The sequence below is a fragment of the Thamnophis elegans genome, chromosome 1, assembly GCF_009769535.1.
Source record: "Thamnophis elegans isolate rThaEle1 chromosome 1, rThaEle1.pri, whole genome shotgun sequence".
NCBI lineage: Eukaryota > Metazoa > Chordata > Lepidosauria > Squamata > Colubridae > Thamnophis > Thamnophis elegans.
This window is the reverse complement of record NC_045541.1, coordinates 149,495,788-149,522,727: the sequence shown is the minus strand read 5'-3', so window position 1 is coordinate 149,522,727 and position 26,940 is coordinate 149,495,788. Positions and strand designations below refer to the sequence as shown.

At 39.7% G+C, this 26,940-nt stretch overlaps 1 protein-coding gene across 1 annotated transcript in view; it reads right to left on the bottom strand.

Moving 5' to 3' along the window:
* LOC116505357 (kinesin-like protein KIF26A) overlaps nucleotides 1-26,940 on the bottom strand; it is a 167,507-nt gene that overhangs the window by 10,865 nt on the left and 129,702 nt on the right. Inside the window, exons 6-12 of the mRNA XM_032212583.1 lie at nucleotides 14,136-14,342; nucleotides 11,118-11,211; nucleotides 8,777-9,039; nucleotides 8,350-8,533; nucleotides 6,742-6,901; nucleotides 5,994-6,156; nucleotides 219-3,531 (exon numbers count right to left, since the gene is read on the bottom strand). Coding sequence (XP_032068474.1) covers nucleotides 219-3,531; nucleotides 5,994-6,156; nucleotides 6,742-6,901; nucleotides 8,350-8,533; nucleotides 8,777-9,039; nucleotides 11,118-11,211; nucleotides 14,136-14,342 — 4,384 coding nt within the window. The remainder of the gene's footprint in view (nucleotides 1-218; nucleotides 3,532-5,993; nucleotides 6,157-6,741; nucleotides 6,902-8,349; nucleotides 8,534-8,776; nucleotides 9,040-11,117; nucleotides 11,212-14,135; nucleotides 14,343-26,940) is intronic.

Below are 26,940 nucleotides of genomic sequence, written 5' to 3'. Positions count from 1 at the left end.
CCTCTTAGGCTAAAGCTCAGGTGCTACTTACAAATTAAAAATCTGTCAGGTCTGAACATGCCTTCAGTTTCAAGGACTACTATGATGGCATTTTCTCAACTACCTTATTCACTAATTTAAGATTGTGGTATTCATGGTTTAAGGTTGTGATAGACCTGCTGCAGACACAAATCAACAGAAATTCTAAGACCAGGTTTTTGTAGTTATTGTATTTTTACCTGCTGATCTTTTCTTTGGGGATTTCAAACTTCTCATGCGACTTGGTGATGACATCCCACTTTCGCTCATGGAATCATGCGCTGAAGAAGCACTGCCGGTGGCTTCGCTGTCACGGATCATGCTTTCATAGCCACTGCTGCCACCACTGTGGTAAAAAAGAGCTGTCCTACCCATTGCAGGTGGTAGTTCCCCACTTAAGACACTACTGTTATCACTCCCGTGCCCACTGCTGTAGCGCTGAGGTCTCCTTGGCGCAGTTATCTTACTGTATGGAGATGGCAGCATCTGGACCTGTGACTTCTCGTCACTTAGATTTATTCCACTGTCATTGCCACTATCGGAGTCTGTCGAACCCCGGAAATGGCTCATCTTGCCTGAGCTTCCTGAGGCTAGCTCATTCACACGACTATTGGCCGCCCTAATGGCCTGCTTAGTTCCCATAATTGTTCCTCGGCCAGGTTTATTATTCATGCCTTGCGTGGACTTTGGAGCTGTTTTCCCACTCAAAGGAATGCTAGAGTTCTTCCCAGCAGACTGAGCCAAAGACTTCACAGAGGAGCTCAGAGACTTGGATCCACTCGCTGAAAGGCTACGGCTCTTATTCCCACCAATCGCAGTTTTCTGACTGGTAGCACTTTTCATTTGACTATTTTTGCAAGATACAGACATGGAGCACGATGGAGGAGAGGTCAGGCCAGAAGTATCAGGAGGAACTCCCAGTCTGGGGACTAGCCGGCCATTCCTGCCATTGCTAAGGCTGCCACCACCATTTTCCTTATTCAGATTAGTTTTTCCTCCCACAGATAGCAAGCTGTCACATCTCTCAAGGGATGTGTGGCTCCCATAACAATGGACACCTTCACTTTTTGATGCCTTGGCCTTTAAACTTGAAGTTGCTTTTGGCAAGGAATGGTCTCCTCGGAGGCTATATTTGCTACTGGCATTTTCAGTAGTACATAACCCAGTTCTCAGTCGTGAATCAATATCATCATCATGTTTGACTGCAGCAGCCCTACTAGCTTCTAATCCTACAGCTTTGGCCCCTCCATTTTTTTGCTCAAGGCTGGATTTACGAACGGGAGGTGCTGGAGGTATTATGCCATTTGACCTGGGTAACATACTCATCTTTTGCTGTGCATTCTTCTTTTTCAGGCTCCCAATGGCAAAAGCAGCCTCAGAATTCCCTCTGTGCATACCTTCTGTAAAAGCACCACTGCTGTGTGACACAGGAACTACTCCCAGTGTGGTGGCTCCTCTTTTAAGCTGTGGAATTTTAGGGAAAGCTTCAGATTTTTTAGCAACTCCACTAGAAGACTTGCAGCTCATTTCACAACCGTCTACCACCCTTTGTGAACAGGCAACTAATGTCTGGGATTTTAAAGCTTTAGTTGTGCTACCAAATTGTTGGGTAGATCTTGGTGGCTGCTTCTGTGTACAAAATGCCTGAGAATTTGAAGGTAACATATCTGTGGTATTAGTTTCCAGACGATTGTCTGTGCGAACCAACCAGGGATCGTCAAACATCACATGTGGCTTTTGCAGTTCTTTATCACATAGAGTATTATTATGAGTCAGAGATGAGGTAGCTTTTGTTCTTCGGGGAAGACTGGAGTGTATAGTTTCAATCACTGGAGTGTTTTGAGAATTAGAAAGCTTAACTTTTGTGGCCTGATCAGTGATGCAAAGAGTACTTCCAATCTGACACACTTTGGTTAAGTCATAGTTTTGAAGGCTTCTATTGACTCCTGAGGCTGTTTTGCTTGAATTCATGCTCTCACTCTCCAATTCTGAAAAGCAAAAGCCGCTATCATTCAAGGTAGTTTTCAAGGGAGCAGAGATATTAGGAGAACCCAAAGTTAAAGGTTCCTGAGACTTGTGATAGTCATACAAGGGTTGCATAAGAAAACCATCACTGGGATGGGCTCCTTCACTTCCAATTGTACAGATACTGACTTCACTTAGCCATGAGCTGATCGAGGAACGTCTGCTGCTACTAGTGAAGGGTTCTTCAGAAAATGGTACAACAATATCAATGTTGACACCTGTTGTACTTGCCTGAGAGGTATAAGCATCAAACTCATCATTTATACTGCTGATGATACTAACTGGCCTAGAACCAGAGGCAAGAGCCTGAAGAGAGCAGTCACTGTTAAAGCTGATGATGCTAGAGGGTCTTCCATTGTCCATAATACCACTGATAGATAACTCCTCAACCACTGTAAAGACAAGCTCATCTTCACCATTGAGTTCCACAGGCTTCTGCAAAGTCACTGTTGTTGTCAGTATATCCCTGTCAAAGCACGGGCCTCGGAAAGATGATCGAAATCTATGTACTTCAATACCATCTGCCTGCTGTTCTGGGTCATTAGCAATGGTGTTATGTTCAGTTTCACTAGTCCCTTGTTTACTCATTCCCACAGGTGGGGTCCTGATGGAATTGTTGTGATCCACCTTTAGATATGCTTGTTTGCTTGTCACTAGACATTCCTGCTGCTGAGGTGGTGGAGGAGCAGGGCTGGGCAACGGTCTCTTCATATAAGAAGTTTTTTCTTTCACAACCATTTCAGCATCAGCTTGACTTGATTCATGAGTCTTAGCACAATGACTTGTTGATACTTGACAGGAATCAACCACTACTTCATTATTCCCACTGAAATCTACTCTCTTGCTTTCAGGTTTTGATTGCAATTTGGCATGTTCTGTGTTTAAAGGAGATGCCTTCTTTTCAGGGCAAGTGATGTTGTGCTGGAAATAAATGCTTTGTCCCTTTTTTGGAGTTCCTGTTTCTTGTGAAAATGGTTTTTTAAAGCCTCCAATAGGAGAAGATGGTTTGGATTTAGATTGCCCATTTTCTGTAGGCATGGGTACTGTGCTATTGGAAGCTAAAGCAGCAATCTCTCCAACAGGAAACTTGACAGGTTCCTCACTTCCATCAATACACTCCAATCTTTCCTGCAATTCTGCAAAGGTGTTACACTTAAAGTGATCTTTGTCAGAGCTTTTTGGAAGACCACAATTGTCCTTGCTTCTTTTTTTGTTCAAAGAAGGGATTATGGGGACAAATTCTGGAGGGCCTTCATTATCTGTCAGCTCTCTGTCTGACAAAGCAGTACCATTGGAACCTACATAGATAACAGTGTCACAGGACTGCTCACTGCTTGAGGAATAATCATGTTCACTAGAAAGATTCAATACAGGAATGTCAGGATCGAGAGCTATAGTCCTTGGATGAAATGGTCTGAGATGAGGAGGTCGTCGTACGTGGCCTTCTTCGCAAGAACTTTCTCCTCCAGATGAGCTGGATGCATACTGCTGGTTGTAAAAACATAAATAAGAGAGAAGGATTTTTAATATTAAATGTATTCACAAGAAGACAAATTATGAGTCACTTTTTCATGTCCTACAGAATAGTTTTTGATATCTATTGGAATCATTCCAACAAAAGAAGAGCCAAGGTGGCGCAGTGGTTAAATGCAGCACTGCAGGCTACTTCAGCTGACTGCAGTTCTGCAGTTCGGCTGTTCAAATCTCACCGGCTCAGGGTTGACTCAGCCTTCCATCCTTCCGAGGTGGGTAAAATGAGGACCCGGATTGTTGTTGGGGGCAATATGCTGACTCTGTAAACCGCTTAGAGAGGGCTGAAAGCCCTATGAAGCGGTATATAAGTCTAACTGCTAAAAGGCACTTATGATACATTTTAGTGGTAACTTCCAATTTTCAAAAGGCAAAAAAAAATAAAAGAATGATGTGGCAATTAAATGGCACAATCACCATGAAGGAAAACTGATTGAATGGCCAAGTATGCAATATTTTGCATTGGATGATAGGTTTTCATATAGTATGATTGCTTTAATGAGTACAATATCTTGGTTTCAGTCCACATTTCACAATATGACTGTATTGTTATATGATCAGGAATATCTGAAGTCGATGTGCAATTCATTCCAGCAATGAGAGACTACGAATAAGTTCAGACTACAGGCAATCCCCATTTATCAATCACAAGTGGAGTGCGAAGCAATGCAGTCATAAAGTGAAATATCATATGATTGTGCTCAACTTATGATATCATTTCTGGCTGCTGTTAAGTGAATCAACACAATGCTGATTAACTGCAATGTCATGTGTTTGTGACTTACAACTTATTGCTGGCTTCCCCACTGACTTTGTTGGAAGCTAGATCTGAATGTCACAAATGATGGTCATATGACCACAGGATGCTGTGACTGTAAATACTGTTGGTTGTCAAGTGATAAAATCATGATCACATGACTACAGGGACACTGTGACAGCCACAACTTTGAGGCAAGGTTACAAGTCTCTTTTTTCAATGCTACCATATCTCACAATGGCCACTGAGTAAACTCTTGATAAGCAAGGAGAAACTGTATTGTGCAAACCAAGCCATTAATATTGGATTTCAGAAATCATATATACTTGGCTTAAAACCCTAAGCCAATTTCAGAACAATGCATTCACTCTCGTAGAAAAAACTCAGAGAGACAGATAATAAAGGGAAATATTTAGTTACTGAATGTTGAATATTTAGTCATTATTCCAAATGATCCTTAGCAATGAATCAAAACATGAGTCAAACTTAAAACTTGAATTGGCCTGTATTCCAAATACTAAATAAGGTCTGAAAAATATCATGTAATTAGGTCAGGACGGGGCAATCATCAGCTGTTACTTGAAATGCATATCACTGTCCAGAAGTCAATGCAGATATTACTTACTTCCTGCTATTATCGATATCTGAATATTTGGTGTGAAGAATTTTACTGAACTTGATAAAACTGGTTTTTTTTAGTATGATTATACATCATTCATCAGTTTGTACCAGCCGGAAATGGGAACTCCAATAATAGTGACTTGCTCAAATTAAATCACCATTATCTCCTAATTATCTGATTTGCTTCTCTGTTCCTACCTTTCAAGAACTGACCTTAGGGCTGCATCTAATGAAATAGTCCAAACTAGCGTCTCCAATTTGTTATACTTTAAAATAACAATTTGAGCTGCATCATAGCAAATAATAAAGATAATGATTAATGAACGTTTATGATCATGACTTTAGTAATACTTCTGCCAAATATTATCTCTAATAAAGGGGTGGGATTCAGTCAGTTAGAACCAGTTTGGGCAAACCGGATGCTAATTCCAATCTGGTTTGCTGAACCAGTAGTTGTAAGGACTGGCTGAACCAGCCCATCCCTCCCCACACATCCCAGGAGTCTCCACACAACCCATTTTGAATGCCAGGTAAGTGGAGGCTCTGGGAGGGTAAAAAATGGGCCTCTCGGAAGTACCAGAAGTCCAGAAACAGTCCTGTTTCCAGACTCCGGAGCATAGCAGAGGCCGTTTTCGCCCTCCAGGAGGCTCAGAGAAAGCCTCTGGAGCCTGGGAAGGGCAAAAAATGGGCCTATTGGAAGTCCAGAAACAGACCCGTTTCTGGCCTCCAGACCCTGGGTGAGGCCATTTTCGCCCTCCCTGGGGCTCGAGAAAAGCCTCCAGAACCTAGGGAGGGCAAAAATGCCCCCCATGCTTTGGTGCAGGAAGCTGACTAGGCCATGCCCCCCATAGCCACCCAGCAACCGGGCAGAGAACCAGTTGCTAAAAATTTTCAATCCCACCCCTGCTCTGATACATGTCTAGGTCAAAAGCTAGCAAAAAAAATTAACAGTAAAGGTATGCTACAGTCCTCACTGCAATGAATGAAAGTTAACAAAGTTCTTTCCAAACTATAAAATATTTATTATCCTGTGCAAACCAACCTTGGATTTCTTCTTCCTCATCCTATGTATACGAGAGGCAAGATGAAGTGTCATGAGACTGTCCGCATAACTTCCTGGAGAATCCGATATGTGGGCTAGCATGGTTGTTCTGCAGTTGATGTTCCCAAGTGATTCTCTTAGCAGCATTGTCAATTTGTTATCCCTATAAAGCATGCAGAGGTATAACCAGTGGTTTGAAATATTTTCATTTCTTACCATCATTTTTCCAAGCAGTCTATTTCTAAGTCATCACAACAGGTTTACTAATAAAAATAAAATCTCAGGTACAAATGAAATTTTGTGATTTTTTTTTTTTAAAAAGGAACAGGCAAATAATTCTAATTCTACAAAACAAAAAATTGAGCTTGAGGTTCAGTTTAGACCAGTGTTTCTCAACCTTGGCGACTTTAAGTCCTGTGAACTTCAACTCCCAGAATCCCCCAGCCAGCATAGCATAGCTGGCTGGGGAATTCTGGGAGTTGAAGTCCACAGGACTTAAAGTCGCCAAGGTTGAGAAACACTGGTTTAGACTATTATCATTGCACTAAGGAAAATAGAGGATTCTGTTCATTAGCCTTCTGATTTTTTTAAAAAATAATCATTTTTTTCTAATCAAATAACTGAAGGAAATAGTTAAATCATTTTTGTGTGCTCATAGGAGAAAAACGAAGCAAAAATTGCAAGGCATCATTTGCCATATCTACAAAATAAATGCTAAGACTCTAAAAGACATGACTCTGTTACTTACTTGTATGGCACATGTTTGGCACCATTAATTAAGGCCAGAATGACACTGCCCAACGCAGACAGAGAGAGGCAGAAGGAATTTCCTCCATCCCGACTTTTGCTTAGCACTTTTTCACAGCTTCCCAGGTCGATGAGATGTAAACGGCTGCGTCCACCTGACACTGATCAAAAATAAAATGGAAAGAAATAAAATTCTGATGGAAACAGAAGATAAGCACTATTGCCTATTAAATGACTGCATGATGGACAAAATCAAGCAAACCAATAATAATGTCTAACAATTCACCAAGAATCCTTTGAAACTCTTATTAATTTGTGAACTAATAGTTGCTTAATTCTGACCATATTTTAGGATCAAATAAATGTGAACAAAAATATTCCTGTGTGTGTCTATATTTAAGCAAGTGAACATATATTCACTTAAACCATAACTTTATGATTTAGGGTAGGAGTTTTAAAACCAAACCAATGAAATCAGCACAACATTAGGAAAGCATTTCTTGAATTCAAATGTTATTTTTAACTGTGCAGATCTCATCACTGAACTTAATTCTTTTAACATTTCTACATACAGGCAAGAAGCAGTAGTCAACTTCGGATGACAAAGGAATAAGAAACCTTGCAAAGGACATTGAGAAAACTGGGTAATATTTCCTAAAAATTCCACTGGTCAGGAAGAAGTAACTACAGGTAATCTTTGACTTAAAATCATCTGTTTAATGACCGTTCCAAGTTACAATGACATTGAAAAAAGTGACTTTTAGCCATTTTTCACATGACTGTTGCAGCATCCCTATGATCATGTGATCAAAATTCAGGTACTTGGGCAACTGGTATGTATTTATGACAACTGCACTGTTCTGGGATCATGTAACCATCATTTGTAAATTTCCTAGCCAGCTTCATAAAAAGCAAAGTCAAAGGTGAAAGCTGGGTTCACTTAACCAACATGTGATTCACTTAACAACTGCGGCAAGAAAAGTCATAAAATGGGCCAAAACTTAACAACTGCCTTGCTTAGAACAGAAATGTTGGGCTCAATTGAAGTTATAAATCAAGGGCTACCTGTATCTGTCTACCTACAGCTATCAACATCTAGCAATCATCTCTTGCAGAAATATCTCTCCACTTGTGTAAGAAGCACACATTTCTATTTACATTTAAAATCCCAATGCGTTAGCAACTGGACTTTTTAACACACACAAAGGTATGTGTATTATAATTCACATAGCTTTCTATCTAGTTGTCCACTGACCACGATGATTAAAAGGGTAACAATAGAACCAAAAAGATCCTGAATTCAACTGCCTACTCAGACATGAAGCTCCTTAAATAAACTTATGCTATTTATTTTATAAGACCATTTATTATACCAAACTACCACAAGAATTTTTTTAAAACAGGATTGGGAGAGGGAACCTTGACCTGATTGCTTGGAGCAAAAGGTAAAGTACTGCATGCTAGGTTTTCAAATTAGATATTCCAAAAAGCAATCCATTTTAAAGCTTTCTTGGCTAATACAATCAGCTTCAATGTTGCTAAAAATCAATTGCACTTCTTTTCAAAAATCAATGCAAGAAGAAAGAGATTTTGAGCCAAATCTACATACTTCCTCCTTTGCCACTCTTCTCCATACGATACTGATATATATGAAATGTGAAAAACATGTGTGAATTCCTCCGATCTTCTTCATCACATTCTGGTTTGCTAGTACTCCTGGCAGCCAGCGCTGCATCGAGGAAAAAAGCTGCTTTCTCTGCTGTTGGGGCCCTCAATTCACTTTGATTCTGAAGCTGGAATATAAACAAGAAAACAACTAATTAAGAAGGAGTGAATGATCCCTGCTTCCTGAACCAGAGGAAGAAGCCACAAGGGTGCTAAAATAAACTAATATGTACACTGTGGGACTGGAGATTATATATATACAGTGTATATATATTGTAATTGTTGACAGATGAAAGCATTTCAAGATGAAAAAACCAAATGTCAAGAAAAAAGAATTAGCCAGGCTTCCCACCTGTCCTGAGATCTTATACCTGTGTTCCACATATTGGATCCTCTCGTAGGTAGACCCCTGGGGATTGTCCATCTTGAAGACTGCCGGTGGCTACTTCAGCTAACAAATCCTTAAGGTTTTCATCTTTGCCGCTGATCTCCACAGCAGATACTCGAATTGAGAAACGAGTCCCAGTCTTCTCTTTGCGCTCATTGATTAACTTGAAGAGCCATGAGATAGCACAAGGTACGATGCCAAGGCTTTGGGTGGAGTTATCTTCTCCAAACATTGTGTAGGATTTGCCTAAAATGGAAAGCAAATGGAAATGTAATTGGACCGCTAAGCACAGTGACTTCAGTTGCAGTGTCAGGAAGTGTGGGATTATCAGAGTTTTCTTATTCAGTAGAAGGAGGATTCTCCTGTTCTCTCATTTTGGCAAGAATCTGTTTTGCTCTTTATGTTTTGAAAGGATTCACCTGGATTGATTTATGAGTAATTAATAAGTAGATGAACTTCTGGAAGAGCTGACTTTCTGGTAAAAGGAGGAGAAAGGAAGAAACAATGGGACATGAATGTGAAAGGAATGAAGCCACTAGCCACACCCACATCTACTGTGAATCCTCCCAATGCAGAGAATGGCTCTTGTCTTTCTTCAGACTACAAAAAGAAATGGAGGGGGGGGAAGGCTGCCTCATCTGTTCAGGCAGTCAAATGGCTACTGTCCTTACTGCAGCCACCCTCCTCTAAATATTCCACTGAAGAATCACTCACAATTCCTGATATTTCAAGGAAAAGCAAATTAATTCTTCACTCACAAATCTTGTGGGGAAGGGGCATTGCATTTTTTAAGTGATGGCTAATCTTTTTGGCAAGGAGTGCTGAAAGTGCACATGCCCCCTTAATGCAATGCGCATGCAGTGCCCCTGTGGATACACGCACCCCCACACTCCTGCCCCTGCACATGCATGCATGAACCCCCACATGCCCCGCCGTCCCTCATACATCCGCTCTCCCCCTTCATATGCTGCATGTGTGGCAGAGACCCGAAAACCAGATGGCCGGTAAGAGCCGTGTGCACATGCGTAGCAGAGCTGAGGTGACAGTTCACGTGCATGCAGAGAGGGCTCTGTATGCCACCTGTGGCACGTGTGCCATAGGTTCGCCATCACGGTCCTAGTTACTGGTAATACTTGTCATCTTAGGCTGATGACGCATCTATTTCTGGGGTCTTGTGGTGAATCCAAGGCTCTCTAGCCCTCATTTGGGACCTAATCAGTGAGAATAATTAGGAGTAGATCTCATAGAATCACAGAATGCAAGGACTGGAAAACAACTGGAGATCTTCTAATCCAAGCCCCTGTTCAAGGAATCCATTAGTAAAGCCCCTCCAATTAGTCTTCTCTTCTGCAGGCTAAATATATTCAAATTCTCCAATAACTACTGGTAAATTTTTCTTCAGCTCTTCCTATTGGTTGTTCTCCTCTGGACACCAGTTTGTCAAGGTCTTTCCTACAATATGTTATCCACAACTGCACAATATTCAGGTGTTTGACCAATGTAACATAAATAAGACCAATGGATTATTGATCCTAGAATTATACTTCTATTAATGCAGCACAGCACTTAAATGGCATTTGATTTCCGCCACTCAAACGCTTTGAATTTGTATTGGAGCCTCAAGATAGATATTCCTCCCCACATTGCCAGAGTAATATTTTACAACTTGTCCCCTATCTTGGTTCACTTCTTACAGTTATCCAAAAAAGCTAGGATTTCATCTTAAGATGTTTGGAAATATTTATTCAATTCTGAAGTTGAATTTTTCATATATGACAATTCCAGCAATCGATGGTGATTTTCTAACTGAGGAGTAAAAATGGACTTTAAGTAGATAACATCACGTTTATAGAAACAAAATACCCTCTTCACACAAGCCTTCAGATTATAACCAATGGTACACACCTTAATTGACAAGGGGAGAGAACAAATACAGTAGCTTTTACATATTTCATTATTAATTCAATGGTACTTAATTAATTTTTCCATTCTTTGTCACTTTGTAACCAATTAATTTCTGCAAGCTCTTTGCTCTGTTTGAATTATGTCACACTTTTCCCTGAAAATAAAACTGCCTCCAAAGAACCTGATAGATGCCCATACCTACTTTTTACCTTTTACCCATTTTTTTTAAAAAAGGAAGACAAGAAAGAATGCACAGAACTTAAAGTCCCAGTGTAGAAATAAAGCAGAAGAAGTTTGCATAACTAATTAAAAAGAAATTGTAATCTATTCATGTAGTCCAAGTTTATTGTTCCAAGAGCTGACAGCATGTAATTACCAGGTTGACATAGTAATTAACTGTAATGAATTTGGGAGCTCACCAAGCTTGACATGGCCAAAGCAAAAGATGCAACCATCTGCACCATTCACGACAGACTGGATTACTTCTGCTACTGTTCCAGAGCATACTTCAGCCTAGTAAGGAAGTTGGAAGTCAGTTAATAAGCATGGACTAGGATGCATTGTATTGTTATTTTTACATGAAAATGGTTCTTAAAACAATGTAGTTGCACATTTCACAGCATTAGTCACACTATTCTAGTGTCTATATTCCATTTTTTTCTAATTAAATCCTATTACATAAGCCCAAAATGATTTCCTACTCCACTAAAAAGGGTGCCATGGCATGTCAATTCCATGAACTCAGTTGCAAAGGAAATGCTAACCAACAGACACAGAATTAATATAATGTCTCATCATCCATATTTTTTTTAATACTAGCAGACTACGTACTGAGGGTAAAGGTTCATTCTCAGAGCTTGTGGGTTGGTTTCCAAATGTTTTATTACCAGGCTAGATAATATTAGGGGATGTCAGTGTGAGTATTCTGTTTACATGGGGCTTAGGTGTGGGTGTGTCAAGTGACAGAATGAACCTTTTACCTTCATCCTATACCTGAGCTACAGACATTCACCACTATAGCAAAGACCATGCACTGCTAAGGATGCTTAGGAGAAGGAAGCACCCACACACAAATGCATTTCATTTCATCCCAAATGAAAAAAAAATTGGAACTTTTCTGTTTTAATCTTAATGATAACAAACCCATCTCTGGAAAACACACAGATACAAAGGACATGCTTTTAAGTCTCGTCTGTGTGCTGGAGAAAGAAAGAGAAATGCTGTTCAATGGGGAGAAAACAGATTTCTTTTCATCAAATGTAATGAAACCATACAGGAAATCTAAATTACACACACATGTTCTGTTACTCCTTTTGAGTTTCAGATTCATGTGTCATCTCCTGCCAGCTTTATGTTTTCTTTACTGGCCAGGGAGCCATTCAGGACAGCAACCGTCTGCTATACCATATGTATTTGGCCTGGTTCTCTTCAGACAAACACCAGCTCCTGAGCTAAACCTATGCTTCACTGACAACCATAATTACAGCCAACGGTTAAATCACTAATATACTATAAATTTAAGGTTAACCGAATTCCCACATAAACTAACTTTAGTTCCTCATTTCAGATATATATTGTAATAAATGTTAACTATCTCAACTCATAAAAACAATGTGCAAATCAGGGGTAAGGCCACATTTCAAATTTTAATCAAGCAGAAAACATAGATTTGTTAATTTTATACTACACTCAAATGATAGCCAGCTCTAATTCTTAACCAAAATCAAGGCTACTTGAAAAATGCAAGGGAAATTCATGCTACAACAGAAAGTAAAGGGAGCCATAAAACCTATTGACACCTGACCCCATGTCTCTACCATAGCAATATAAAATGCTAGTGGAATATTTCATCTAACCAGATAAGCTGACAAGATACATTTACATACCAGACTTAATTGTATTACTGAACTAACTTATTTTCTGAGTTTCCACAATATACTGTACTATATTCTAATCAAGCAGTCTAGGATTATGCAAGATGCCATGCCACCAAAAAGCTTAATTAAGGTTATGCAATGTTAATGCAGACTTCTCCCATTGCTTCTGCTTAACCCACCAGAACTAACACAGAAGGTATGCTCCAGGTCCCTTCCATTGACCATGCCATCAGAATTGGGGGGAGGAGGAGAGGAAAGAAGCAGGGGATCCAATGTCCATTTACATGTAGATGAATATCAGACAGCAAGTTCATGATATATTTGGCACTTATATATGTGGAAAAATGCATAGCTGGTTTCGTTGTAACCATTTTAGTACATTTTAGTATAGGAAGAAGGAATGGCAAGAATTATGGAGAACAGTGAATTATTTCTCAGTCAGAGCAAAGAAAAAGTACAAAGGAAGAATGGGAGATAGGTTTTTCACAGTGGTTGAAGGAGAACAGTTCCTAATTCTGTTCCTTCTTTGTTTTAATTTCCATGAATTGGACTATGTTGATAGAGAAAGCAAAAAACCTGCCAGTTCTACTTTCAAGAACAGGTTATTTCAATCTTCCAATTATCTCCAATGGGACACTAACTTGTTTATTGTGAAAATCCTACAAAATCCATTAGAAAATCCTTCTAATGAAGGGTCCCAGGACATCTTCTAAGGCCTTTTTTGGTATGGATATGCAGTATAATTCTTCCAAAGCACATGCATAAGACTGCAGGGAGAGTCTGTTTTAAATATGGGCCATTGTTCCACAGTTGTACCTCATCTCAAAAATTGGAAATGATAGGCAACCTTTTTTTAGGGAGGACAATTGGCCATAACATACTTTCTCAAAGAGACATGTGTTTATGTTTTCTCAAAAACAATATGAAAATCATTGCAGCATTCTTGATTTTCACAGTTCCTATGGGCTAGGGAAGAGCTGTCAAACTCACATCATCATGGCAGCATCACATGATGTATCAGGATTTTTCCCACTTTGCTAAACTAGGCCTGGGCATAGCCAGTGCATGAAACATCTGGCCCACGGGCCACGAGTTTGACAGTCCTAGGCTAGGGGTTATGGAAACTGAAGTCAACATACTTCAAAAAAACCTACACTATTCGTTTTATTCCATCCTTCTACAATAACAAAATATTTGATGTTCTCTCATAATGATACAGATAAGCCCAAACTTATAAATACTATGCTACAACTAACACTAAAATGGGATACTATGGAAGTCACAAGTTGTATGTATATGTTGCTTTAAACCACACAAGAAAGATAGTAGGAATATAATCACTGAACAGAATTACCTCTACAGATATTGCTTCTTAATTTCACATCTGGGCTAAATTAAAACAGCGTGAGGCCTTGCAAACTGACTATTAATTAGCATGCCTTCCCAGTAATTAAACCAACTAATTCAAAGGGAAAAAATACTGTAAAAGAACTCTATCACCAGAATTAAATGCCATGGCAGCAATTCAAATTATCAGCTTTATATGCTCAGCTTTGGTACCTGGGAAGCATCCTGGGGGAACACTGCATCGAAAGCAAACATCTTTGGGACAGCCACAGCTCCTCTTCGGTGACTTGCATTACAGCCACTTGTAGATGGATCATAAAGTGTGATCTGCTTTTTTCGTGAATCTACCTTCAGAAACGACATAGATTCCGATGTGTTGTGTGCTTCTTGTGATGGGCAAATTTTCACCATCACCTTCACCTAAAAATCATTAAAATATAGAATTTAGTCCACTTACAAGCAAATAATAATTCTATACCTCAGGTCCTTGCTTTACAGTGCCTATACAGCTCTGAATGAGACCAAGTGTCCATCTAACTATCTGTAGCTAACTGTATATATTAGCTGACAGAAGATTTCATACAAGAATCTTTCTGAATTCTTTCTGATTTTGACCTTTTATATGCACAGCATGTCTTCTTCTCCTGAGTTACAGCCTGTGTCTTAAGCTTGAATTAATTAGCCTGCCGAAAAAAATATATTATTGGTCATATAATTTGAAACACAATTTTCCCACAAAACCTTTACATGTTCTATCACTTGTGTAGGTGCTTACAAAAGATTGAGCTTCCACACATCATTATACAATAATGTACAAAGGAGAAATAAAAAGGCCAAAAGTAGGTAGCCTTGTGCATTAATGTTTTACTCAGTCTAAAACTTATGGAGGAATTTGCTATTACAAATATATAATGACAGCTGCTGTCTTCAATGGATGTAAAGAGGGGAAAAGACAAATTCATGAAAGATAGTTCTACCAGTGGTAATGAATCACAAGAGCTAAATGTGATCTCCATGTTCAAGGCAGTATATCAATAAATATTAATTGCACTGCAATGCCAGCATTGTGTAATGTTTAATATATAGGATTTGAGTGAGAAAAAACTCAGATTCAACCTCTGTTCAATTATAGAGCTGAATGAGAGACTTTAGGTCGGTCACGTTCTCTCAGTCAGAGAGAGAACCCATCTTCCTGTTCCAATTTACTATTTTACTTTATTTGTACTTCAGATAAAAAGAATATATATGCACAAATTCTGCATATTATATTTTCTAGTCAAAAACATGCTGGATTAACTGAAAACATGTTGAATATTTGTTCTGAAGAAGAGCACCACTTCAGAGTACTTTGCTATCTCTAAATATATTATATATTTACCTGTCCTATGAAATATTTCCCAATGTGCAGATCAGAATATCATTTTTATGGAAAACATCAAGGTTAATTATCTTCTGAAATCTTTTTGGCTAAAAACACTTCACTATACAACATTCATCAAACATGTTCGCTTTGGGAAGTCACTATCTTTTTTTTTTTTTAGCATTTAGGTTTCTTTCCCTGTTCCAACTCCCCCACCATCTAAATGTGATATGAATATGACACGACAGTCCTAGAAAATAACTGAACCTTAAAATAAAATAAGCAATTGCTTCACAGCGAAAGCAAGTATTGTAGGTGACACATTCAAGACTACTTTCCATTAAAAGCTTCATGAAGCTACTACCAGTGTATGTTAGAGAAGTTCCTTCGACCTTGAAAATGTTGCCAAGGGGCCAAGTAACATTTTCTGTAAATAAATATACAAAGAGGATATCAATTCAAAAAATGCACTCAAGTATAAGGAACTGTAGCTATGCATATTCTATGTTTATATTTGATAGCTGGCATTTAACAATGCTACAACAATGCTCACTTCTGTCATCATGATTTTACCTTGACTGACCTTAGGAGAATGTTAGATGTCAACAGCAGAACAAACAGATCTTTCAATACAACTAAGTTTTTAAAAACGGTGAACCAAAACTGACTTTCTCAGCAACTAGAATCTAACAAATTGTCTCAATCAGGCATGGTCTTCAGTTATGCTACATGAAGAATGTCAGACTCATAGCATTTATGTCCCTTGGTTTATCTAGGAAACAAGAAAAGACTTTTCCAACCTAATTAAATGTTTTTGAGACATATTGGCAGGCTTGAAAAATATGGTATCCAAAAGAGCAAAAGACAGAAATGGAAAGAAAACAAGAACTATATCCTGACTGCAAAATTTGAATCAGGGCTTGATGAGGAATTGCCCACAGAAATAAGTAGGATACGCCAGCTCCTCTGATTATACAGTGAGAAAAGAACATTGCTTTATCATAATTCTAACTGTTCATATCTAAAAACTGGAGTTTGGAAGGACAATTTGCAAGACTCCCCACCCCCTCTTTTTAAGAAACTATCAGTACAAGAAATTGATGTGAAAATACTTTCCACCCTGCTCCTCTTAAACATGAATGCAAATAGAAATGATAGTAAATCTCTTCCATTCAAACTTTACAGGTTGGGGAACGTATACTTTTGCATAAATATATAATATCAAGTATAATTCCAAATTTTCTGTATGCCTGTCTGTGTACACCTATATGTGAGAAAGGAAGAGACCAAGATGGAAACAGAAAGTGACTGAGTCTGATGTTCAATACAGTTAATGGCTCTACAGCAAACAGATTAATAATATTAAATATTGTAAAATATTGTAGCCCTACTTCAGATATCAGAGGAACAATTTCTCCTGTATTTATGTTATCAGTTAGTCATGTACATATTATAACCCCAAGATTAAGACATATTCTTCTCTCCAAATCCTATCAGTTCTCAGTTGTACCTCAAACAAGGACCAGAAAAGAAGTAAGAAAATTTCCCCAAAATAGCATGTTCTATGTATTTGTGGATCAAATACATGATGTGAGGCCATCATCAGATGGAATTTTTAAAGTAGGTAACCCTGAAAGGAGGAGGAGGAGGCTGGAGATCAAAGGGCGATCTCAAAGGAAAAAACAGTTTCTTTAAACCCCACAGGCCAATAACTGGACACTGATGAAAATCCTTCAATCACTCACTATTCATTGCTTTACGGATGAAGATGCTTCCCTGAAGGTTACAACCTACCCAATCACCAACAGCAAGACAAAAAAAAAAACTCAGGCTGGAGTACATAAGGCTATTGCCATGTACTTATGTGGGGCAAAGAAAATAAAAGTTATAGATGCCAAACCAGTGGCACAAAACTAGCATTTTCAAGGAAGAAAAAGGAAGATGTATAAGACACTAATTTACATAATTCATTGCAAGCCAATATTTCTCCCACAGATATACAATCTCTTTGTGCACACTGAAATCTACACAAATTTCAAAGTATGAATGCACTAGAAATGACTAGAAATTAACAATATCTTCTTTGAACTTACCTCTGCCACTATAACATCTGACCAAGCTTAGGAGATTTCAAGAAAAAAAATATACATGTATAAATATCTATTTTCTCATCCATCTCTTGTTCCATAATGGTTAAACAGCATTTAAGTCAAAGGATCATAAAGAAAGAGCTGCTGTTGAGAGCTTGCTTCTTAAAAATTATTGTTTTAGAAGGTGAGAAGCTGGGTTTCAAATACACTATAAAATGTTATGGAAGGTTGTTCTAGCAAACCAATCCATTGCAATATAGGCAACCCCTACCCCCAATGAGGAATATCACACTGAAACTAAATGACTATGAGTAACAACAGAGATGGCTCTGACTATGAACAAATTCACCATACTCCCATCATCTCTCTGATTGAGGAATAGCAATAGCATTTAGACATACTGTATATACTGCCCCTTAGCATTTTACAGCACTCTTTACAATGTCTTTGCATGTGGCCACCAACAATCTGGGTCCTTAATTTACTGACTTTGGAAGGATAGAAGGCTGAGTCAATCTTGAGCCAGTCAGGATCAAACTCCAGGCTGTGGGCAAGGTTTGTCTGCAATATTACACTTTTAACCACTGTGCCACTAGGGCTTTGAGAAAGATTAAGGGGAGCCCTGAGCTTCAGAAAATGAATTGATAAAACGATTTCATTCATGAAAGCAAGATTTGTGATGCCCTATAAAATCCCCTACAGTCTTGTACACCTTCCTAAAATCTGCCAGAAGCATAAGATTGAACACTGCCGACTGATGGGTTCCCAGGGCCCCTGGATATATTAATGACATCCCTTGAAATCAGAGAGTCAGAACAAGCTTGTGGATATCCCCTTTAAATAATATTTGGAAAAAATGGAGACTATTTTCCTACAGTAAATATGGTACTAGGATATTTCCCTCCTCCCCCTTTTTTAGGTTTTTCCTCACAAACACCTCCACCAGTGAAATTAGATTTGCATGAAAGAGCAAGTAAGTAATATCAACTTTTATTTCAGTTGTGTGATAGTGCTTAATGAATAAGGTTGGGGACGACCATGTGGCTGCCCTACAAAGTTCCTCCACGGGAGGCTGTGTCATCCACGCGGCCATGGTGGCGGCACTCCTCGTAGAATGAGCCGTGATTTAGGTGGTACTGCCCTGCCCTGCTGCTGGTAGGCCAACTTAATGTAAGCCCTCAGCCAGCGACCGATAGTAGAAGGGGAGACTTTCCGTCCCATAGTGCCTGGCTGAAAGGAAACAAAGAGTGATTGGAAGCAGCGAAAACCCTCCGTCCTCTTGATGTATCTGCAAACTCCGAATGTCTAGCTTGTGCCATGTTCGTTTCTTGGGATGCGTAAAGTTGGAAACGACTGCCTATAGGAGGATCCTGTTGGTGGTCATTTGGACCGGCGGTAGGGGTGGTTGTTGGAACCGCCACGAAAGGGATGCTGAAAGGATTGCTGCTGCTGTCGCCCTTTGTCCCTGAAGATTGTTCTATCCTGTCCATGGTCATTGGTCTGGGGACAGGATCTCTGATAAGAGATATCCGCACCTGAGGAGTTAGCCAAAAGGGTTGCTTCCGAAAAAATGAGCTACCTTTCCTACTGCCTTGTTAGTGATGGAAGGAAGTACCTTCCTCTTATCCTTGATTTCAATTAAGAATTTGTCTAAAGGCTCCCCAAATAATTGGCCGTCTTTGAATGGGGGGGAAGCCAACTTCCATTTGGGCTTCATGTCCGCCTGCCAGTGACGGAGCCACAGCAGACGGCGTGAAGTCACGTTGGAGGCTAATGCCCGGCAGGCAAACTTGGCTGCATTGAGTGAAGCATCAGCTGAGTATTTTATTATGGTCAGGCCTCCATCTGGAGCCTGCCGAGGGGGGATTAGATCTCAATTGCCTCAGCCACAACAGCGAAGCTCTGGTGAAAAACGACGCTGAGGTAGAAGCCTTAATAGACCAAGCGGCCACCTGGCGGGTCTTCTGGCAGGCTTTCTCTACCTTTTTGTCCTCGGCTTTAAGACCCTCAAAGAGGTCAGGAGGACAGAAATATAAATAAGAGATATGATTGGGGTATCCAGCTGTGGAAGTTGCAACAAATCTTCCAAGTTGCTTTCCACAGAGTAAAGATTTTTATCCACCCTGCTAGGGCTAGTCAGGGAACCCGGTTTTGCCCACTGGCGCTGAACCACACTGACAAACAGGTATGGCACTGGAACTAGTTCCTGTGCCGGAGTGTTTTCCTTAAAGATCCTGGGATCCAGAGGGGCAGGGGCCCGTGGGTAGTAGTGCCCAATTGAGTAGAAGCTTTAGCGTTATGTAATATTGACTTAAATACAGAAAGCCGGAATAAGCCAGTGAAGGCAGGCTTATCAGGAGGACGATTCTCATTCTCTGAAAATTCCTGCTCCTCTACATTGTCCTCCTCTAGGGCGGATTCCTCCATGCTAATGGAGGAGCCTGGAGAAGGGGGACCTTGTACCTAATCCCCTTGGGCAGGTTTCTGGGCAGTCTTGGCAGAGGGACCTCTGGAGCCATGGAGTTTTTTACGAATACCAGCCTCGATGCCTCTCAATGGCCTGTTCAATGACCTTTTGCATCTCAGAGGACAAGTTGGGACCCTGATCCTCAAGGGGCCTTGATGTCCCTGACCCTCCCCTGCCAGTCTGTCATGAGGAAACCATGTCCTCCCCAACAATTGAGCAGGCAAATGGACATATTTCTTCCTGGATGGAAGAAGACTCTGGATATCCCAGGGAAGCTGCAGGCAAAGAAGCCTGAAATCCCTCATCCACTACTGGAGGAGAATTTTCCCCCCTTGGAGAGTCCTGGGGAAAGACCACCTGAGGCTCAGGTAAGGGACTAGGATCCCTAGATGGTGATCCAGAGGAAAGGGACAGTCTTTGGGCCCTTTCAAAGGTCTTTTCTAGAGCCTATGCCTGTGGGGCTTAGCCTTGGATAAAGCCTTGCCGCCTCAGGGGTTAGGAGTCCCCTTCCCTTTGGTGTCCTTATTGCCCTCCTCCCTCTCAGGGGGGTCTGGCCTACAGCGTTTCAATGAGGGGTCTGGATGCTCCTCTGGCACCCTCTTGCCTCTCTCAGCCATGGTGTCTTCAGCTATGCAAACAGTAGGCTTGGCACCACCGCAAGTTGACATGTGCAGCATGCCTCGCAGATGTGTCCTCCAGACAGGAGTATAACCCGAAGGCCAAAGCTCTCCAAAGCCACCTGTTTAACTCTTCTTGGGGAAGGAAGCCTTGCTGGAGCCCCGAACAAAGCTTCCCCACAGCGATCTGCTAGCTAGGAGGGAAAAGCACAGCAAGCAGTAATGGCTGGAATCCAAAGTGCACAAAAACGGCTTCTTTGGGCGATAAGGGAGCTGTCAGACGCAATCCGAAGCCTCCGACAAGGTCTCCGGCCGAAAGAAAGTCAAACTGACAGCTGGGGGGGGGAAGCCTCCTGCCACCCCTGAGCTCGCCAGTAGCCACTGGACAAGCGCCTCAATGAACCAAAGTTCCGTCAGCTATGAGGAGCCTAGAAGCCCCGAAGTCCTCCCAGCAATTCAATGGAGAGTCAAATGACATTTAAAAGGGAATTTTCTCTCCTGACTACAAACTAAGAAAATTACTAGCTAACTAAGGAGAGTCCCAGTCTATTCACCCCAAAACTGAGGAACTCCCCAAAAATACATCTGAACTGGGCTGCACTGAGTTTTTGAACTGGGCCTCAATGAGGAGAGGGGGCGTGGCTAAGAAAATCAACTCAGTCCTTTGGCGAATAGACTGAATTTAAACCATGCTTAGACTCTCCAAGCAGCGCACAGTAGAATGATCTGATTAACAATCACATCCAGATAATCTGGTAGATAAGTAAATCCTCTGGGCCAACTCTTTGTATTGATATTTATTTCTCTGTTGGCAAGAATCTAAACCTACAGTTTTAGAATTGGTCCTCTGCGCAAACTGTTTTGAAAAGAGATGTCAACTGCTGTCAAATGCAGATATTTTACTGACTGGAGACTTTAACGCCAGACTGTATAAAGATATTAACAGTTACATCAGGAAGACATAGGTCAGCCTAGAAGATGAGTGTTATCTGACTTGGTTCTCCATAGACAAAGTGTAAAACAAACAAGGGTTGCTGTATTGAATTGGTCTTTAGATAAGGGTTCTATAGTCCTCATGGGTACCAAACCAGCAATTTTCAACAAAGGAGAATATTTGTAGCCCTTAGCAGACAAAAAGCCCTAAGGAAGGTCTTCCAAAAATGCACTGATCATGATGACAGAGACCTCCCAAATACATGCTGAGCAATGAGGACTGGCCAGATTATAATTGGATGTAAGTTTCATTTCCATGAAAGCTCAAGCGCTGATAAACTGAGCTTGAGTTCTCAAGGAAACAACCATACGCATGTTTGTAAGTATTGGAGGTCTTCCCAAAATAGATGCCCTCACTTGGTAAAACCTCCCAGGGACAGTTAAGGGATGGGGGAGTATAGGGTTTACCTCCTCCTAATCTGGTAGATTCTATGTCTTTTAAAATGGCTTTAATATAGTTTCCTTCTGTTTTGTAAAGGGTAGAGAACAATACGACAGACATATATTTCAAGTTGTTGGTTATGTTAACTGCATGATCATAATCAGCATGTTTAGAAATCAAGCTGTAAGGGTTCTTCTACAAACAAATTATAATTCCTGTAAATTATCCTAAAACAAATGCATGCATGGCAACCCCTCTAAGCATCCTCATAAGAATGGATGCTTGTCTTTATTCATGAGGCTGTCTGTATTATGCAAATCACAAAACTATCTTGCTAATTAACTGCTTCGGTAATTCTTGTGGGTTTTAAACATGGTAGGTTCACATTAAACTGCTGAACTTCTCGGATTTATACATTTCAGTCTGAGTCCAAGAGGGAAGTGATGATGGGTGGAGTGTTCAGCATGTTTAGTGAAGGAAATCTTACCACAGTGCAAAAGTACTCTTTAAAAATAAATAAAAATAGCCAGGAGGTAGAAGATTACAGGGAAAAAAAACACACACACACTTTGAAATGCTACTATTCCTATCATTTTAAGAGCATGTTAAGCTGATGCTAAAATGAAAACAAAGCAGACGAATTTAAAATTCATTTTCATTTTTGGAGTAATTAAGACGGATAGAAACACATATATGGAAAGTATTATACCAAACACAAAGGCCAGATGGAACGCAGGAAGTTACTATATTTACACTAAATCAGTGTCGTCTCTACACTGATTGCAAATGAATATCCAAGTTTTCCAACAACATTTTTCCACTTCCCCTTTAAGAATCTCCTCCATGTAGGGCGCGTCTATTATCACTGAATTATAAAAATTTCTTCCTTGATTTCTGCACTCTAAGTGATGCAGCCTGTAGCAGTATTTTCTGGGTGCTCAAGATGCTAACCAACAAGGCCAGAGAGATATGTGCGATGGAAAAGCAAAGGCTTGGCACGGGGGGGAAAATACAAGGGGGAAGTCACACAGTGAAACACCATAATTCAGCCATGCAACTGGCACATCAGTGCTTCTTGTGCTAAATAGTGCCACCCTCCTGGAATTTGTATTCACCTTAGAACTTATTGGGGACATTCACAAAGATGATAAAGGGTCTGGAGGTTAAATCGTATGACAAACAGTTGTGGGACTTAGGTATATCCTATTGTAGAAAAGGATCAGGGGGGGGGCATGTTAACTGTCTCCCAGTGGTTGAGGGGCTGTCACAAAGAAGAGAGGATTGACTTATTATCTAGGGTACCAGAGGACAGGACAAGAAGTAAGGGTTGGAAATTTGTCAAAGAGAGACATAACCTAGAAGGAAGGAGAAATTTTCTGACAGTAAGAGCAATTAATCAATAGATCAATAGTCTGGGGTTGTAGGTGCTCCATCACTGGAGGTTTTCAAAAATAGACTGGACAACCACTTAGCTGGGATGGTAGAAGATTCCTGTCTTGAGTAGGAGGTTGGGCTAGAAGACCTCTGAGGTTCCTTCCAGTCCTATGATTCTATATTCTATTCCTTTGAGGTTATGTCAGGCTTTCCAGACAGGGGTAGCAAGGAAATGGACTTCAGTCTAGGAAAACTGTTATTTAACATTATATCCTTTCAAGATTTGGGGCTGGTGGATTTTCTAATATAATCTACATTCATGGGAATCTTGATGGCCCCCAGTGAAGTACAAACCACCTCTGACCTTGACCTAACTTTGAAAAACTGACTGCTATAACCTGGCATCCAGTGAAGGCTTCTAAGCAATGCTCTTAGGGAATAGCAAACGCCTCTAAGATTAGCTGTATCCCTCCATTATGTGTTATCCATTTTCCTACCAGAATATGTTCTCGATAAGACTTAATTTGTTCGCCCTTATCTATTCCAGGGTTCCAGACTGGAGACTATGTTGTTATTTCCAACATGAATTGGAAATAACAAACGAGTTGAAATTCTGTATTTCAATAAAATTAAAATATTACTTTTCAAGCCTTAAATGGTTTGGGAATGAATTACTGGAAAGGTATCTTGCATTACCTCTATCAATTATCTGCACTTCAAGACCAGGAATTGGAGCTCTTTTTTTTAGCCTCTTTTAAAGTTTGTTAAAACTTCTTGTCACTTTAAGAATAGTCCTAAAGTCTTGTTTATTTAGCTAAACATTTATTTGAATGAATTGAATTGCTCTTAGCAGAGATCTTGTTAGAGCCAAATATGATTCTAGTATTTTGGAAACAATTTTGAGTTTTAACTTGCACTGGATTTAGGGCTGATTTTATTTATCTTTTATCATATGTATTATAATATGAGTAGATAATATGAGTAGATAAACTCTTTAACCATGCCCACCCATCAATAAGCAAACGAATAAATGTGTGCCATAATCTCCTAGGCTGAAATTGGATATTGTATGATTTCTCTAAAGCAATGAGAGGCAAATGGCACTACTACTACTATTACATCCTTGGGTGATTTGTAGTAGATTTGCAAAAGTTTCCAACTCTTAATGACTGAATAGTAGCAAGAACAAAACCATATGTTTCCCTCTTAGGTTATATTTCTGATATCAAGAACATATGGACAGAAACCAAATTTCCATTATATATAGTGATTTGTATACAGGTTCCAGTGTTGGTACTGAAAATAAAATCCTGGACTATGACACAAAAATCTTTATTTTTGAAACCATTTGTCCAATAGACACAGCTTTGAAATATGTTTGGTTATTGTTTTCTGATTGTCTTCTTACTTGGCTGGTTGTTGGCTGGAGAGGATGTGTCCTGGTCTTTTTGTTTCCTTCTTAGTTTTTTATTGTCTCTTTTGAAGGAGAAAACCATACTCCCAAGAAAACTGGCAAGGCAAGTTACTGTACAAACAGGGAACAAACCCCCCACCTCCCTTGTGGTGTTACCTAGTTAGGTATGGAAACATCTGCAAGCAAACAATCAATTTCAGAGGGGACTCCAAAATTCAATCCTGAATTGATCCAGTTGTTTTTCTTCTCTTATTTTCCCTTAAATGAACATTGTAAGAGCTCTGAAAACCCCATTCTGCTTCTCCTTCTGCCCTTAAAGATGTTCCTATCTGAAAGCACCCACATTCCTACCACTGACTGACAAGTATATAACTTGCAGATTTGGTTCCTAGATATCCTTCCTCTACTGCACTGCTTCTACGTATGGCACTTTTATATGCAATTTTTTTCATACTAAGAGAACAACTACTGCATCAAACTCTCTTGGGACAACCTAGAAGAAGTACTATCATGTTACTCTTTTCAGACTATAGCCTGTATTTGATTTGATTTGAGTTATTTAATTTGTATGCCGCCCACTCTCAAGGAGACTCAGGGCAGCTTACAATAAGAAAAGGGGAGGGAGAGACATACAAAAACAAGACAACATTAAAAAACACAACATTCACAACTGAGGGTGGGGCTGGACGATTCCACAGCCCCAGTTACAATTGATTCTCTTTTCCGCAAAGGCTGGCATGAAACACTTTTTTTAAAAGCAGTTATAGAATGAAATACAGTGTGTATCCCTGTGCAACTTTCCACCTTTTGATTCATCCATTAAAGGCATTCACTAGAGAGACTGTGTTTTGTGTGCATTAATCATCCATACAATGCACTAAACAAAAAGCAGTTTGGTTTATTATTTTATTATTACTTTTTATTATCATGATAAACTTCATTCCATCCAACTTTCAATCCTATAATGAAGATTACTATTATTCTAATTTTATAAAATGCCTTCAGGCTTTAAAGTGGAGGGTCAGATCCAGGCATGATCTGAAATGATTTATACTGGAAATTGCATTGAAGTTATTAGGAAACAAGTAGCAATAAAGATGACAAAATTAAATAGCTATTTGTTATCCATCCAACAACTGTCATAAGAAGAATTGATGAGGACATACAAGTTGAAGAAAAAGTTTGTGTAGGGTTAGTAAACTGTGTTCAGTTATGGCTGACAAGAAGAAGAGACTAAAAAAACCCTAAATGTTATTTAAAAAATGAAAGACAAGTAAATATATGATTTCTCAATCAATATGTAAAGTCATGGATTTCATTTCCTGTCCCCCCATGCAGAGAGAGAGAGAGAGAGGGAGGGAGGGAGGGAGGGAGGGAGGGAGAGGGAGAGGGAGAGAGAGAGAGAGAGAGAGAGAGAGAGAGAGAGAGAGAGAGAGAGAGAGAGAGAGAGAGATTTACATTGCTTAACACAAAATGTTAAATAAATTTCTCTAAAGCACCTGAAGATAGGACAAGAAACAATGGATGGAAACTAGTCAAGAAGAACAAGCTAGTAATAAGTTAACATTTCCTGACAATTAGAACAATTAATCAGTGGAATGACCTGCCTCCAGACGTTGTGGGTGCTCAACACTGGAGCTTTTTAAGAAGAGGTAGGAAAGCCCAGTGGTGGGATTCAAATAATTTAACAACTGATTCTCTGCCCTAATGATTTCTTCCAACAACTAGTTCACCAAACTGCTCAGAAAGGTAACAACCAGTTGTCCTGAAGTGGTGCGAACTGGCTGAATCCCACCACTGGGAAAGCCATTTGTCTGAAATGGTTATAGGGTTTCTTGCTTGAGCAGGGGATTGGATTAGAAGACCTCCGAGGTCCCTTCCAACACTGTTATTCTATTATTCGGTTGTTTTAAAAATTGAAAGAACTTTCGGAATAGAAATAGCAATAGCACTTAGACTTATATATCGCTTTTCAGTGCTTTACAACCTTCTAAAACTAGCACCTCCTGTTAGTTTGGCAAATGACACTAAATTATAAAGCATGTCCTGAATAGAGTTCAAAGAAAAACATTTTGCATTGAAAAAAAGTTTTCTACAATTCCAGAAAAAGGGGAAAGAAAGTCAAATTAGAATGCAGAGCACCACTTATTGTAAAAAGAATGTCTTCTTTTTAAATACCAGAATTTGATAAATTATCTTAAATAGCATATTAATGTCAGAAACTGAGCATAATCTAACTTATTTTGGTTGCAAAGGCTTTCGAATATCTTCCTTGGCACACTCACAACCTCTGAAGGAAGCATTCCACTGATGGATTGTTC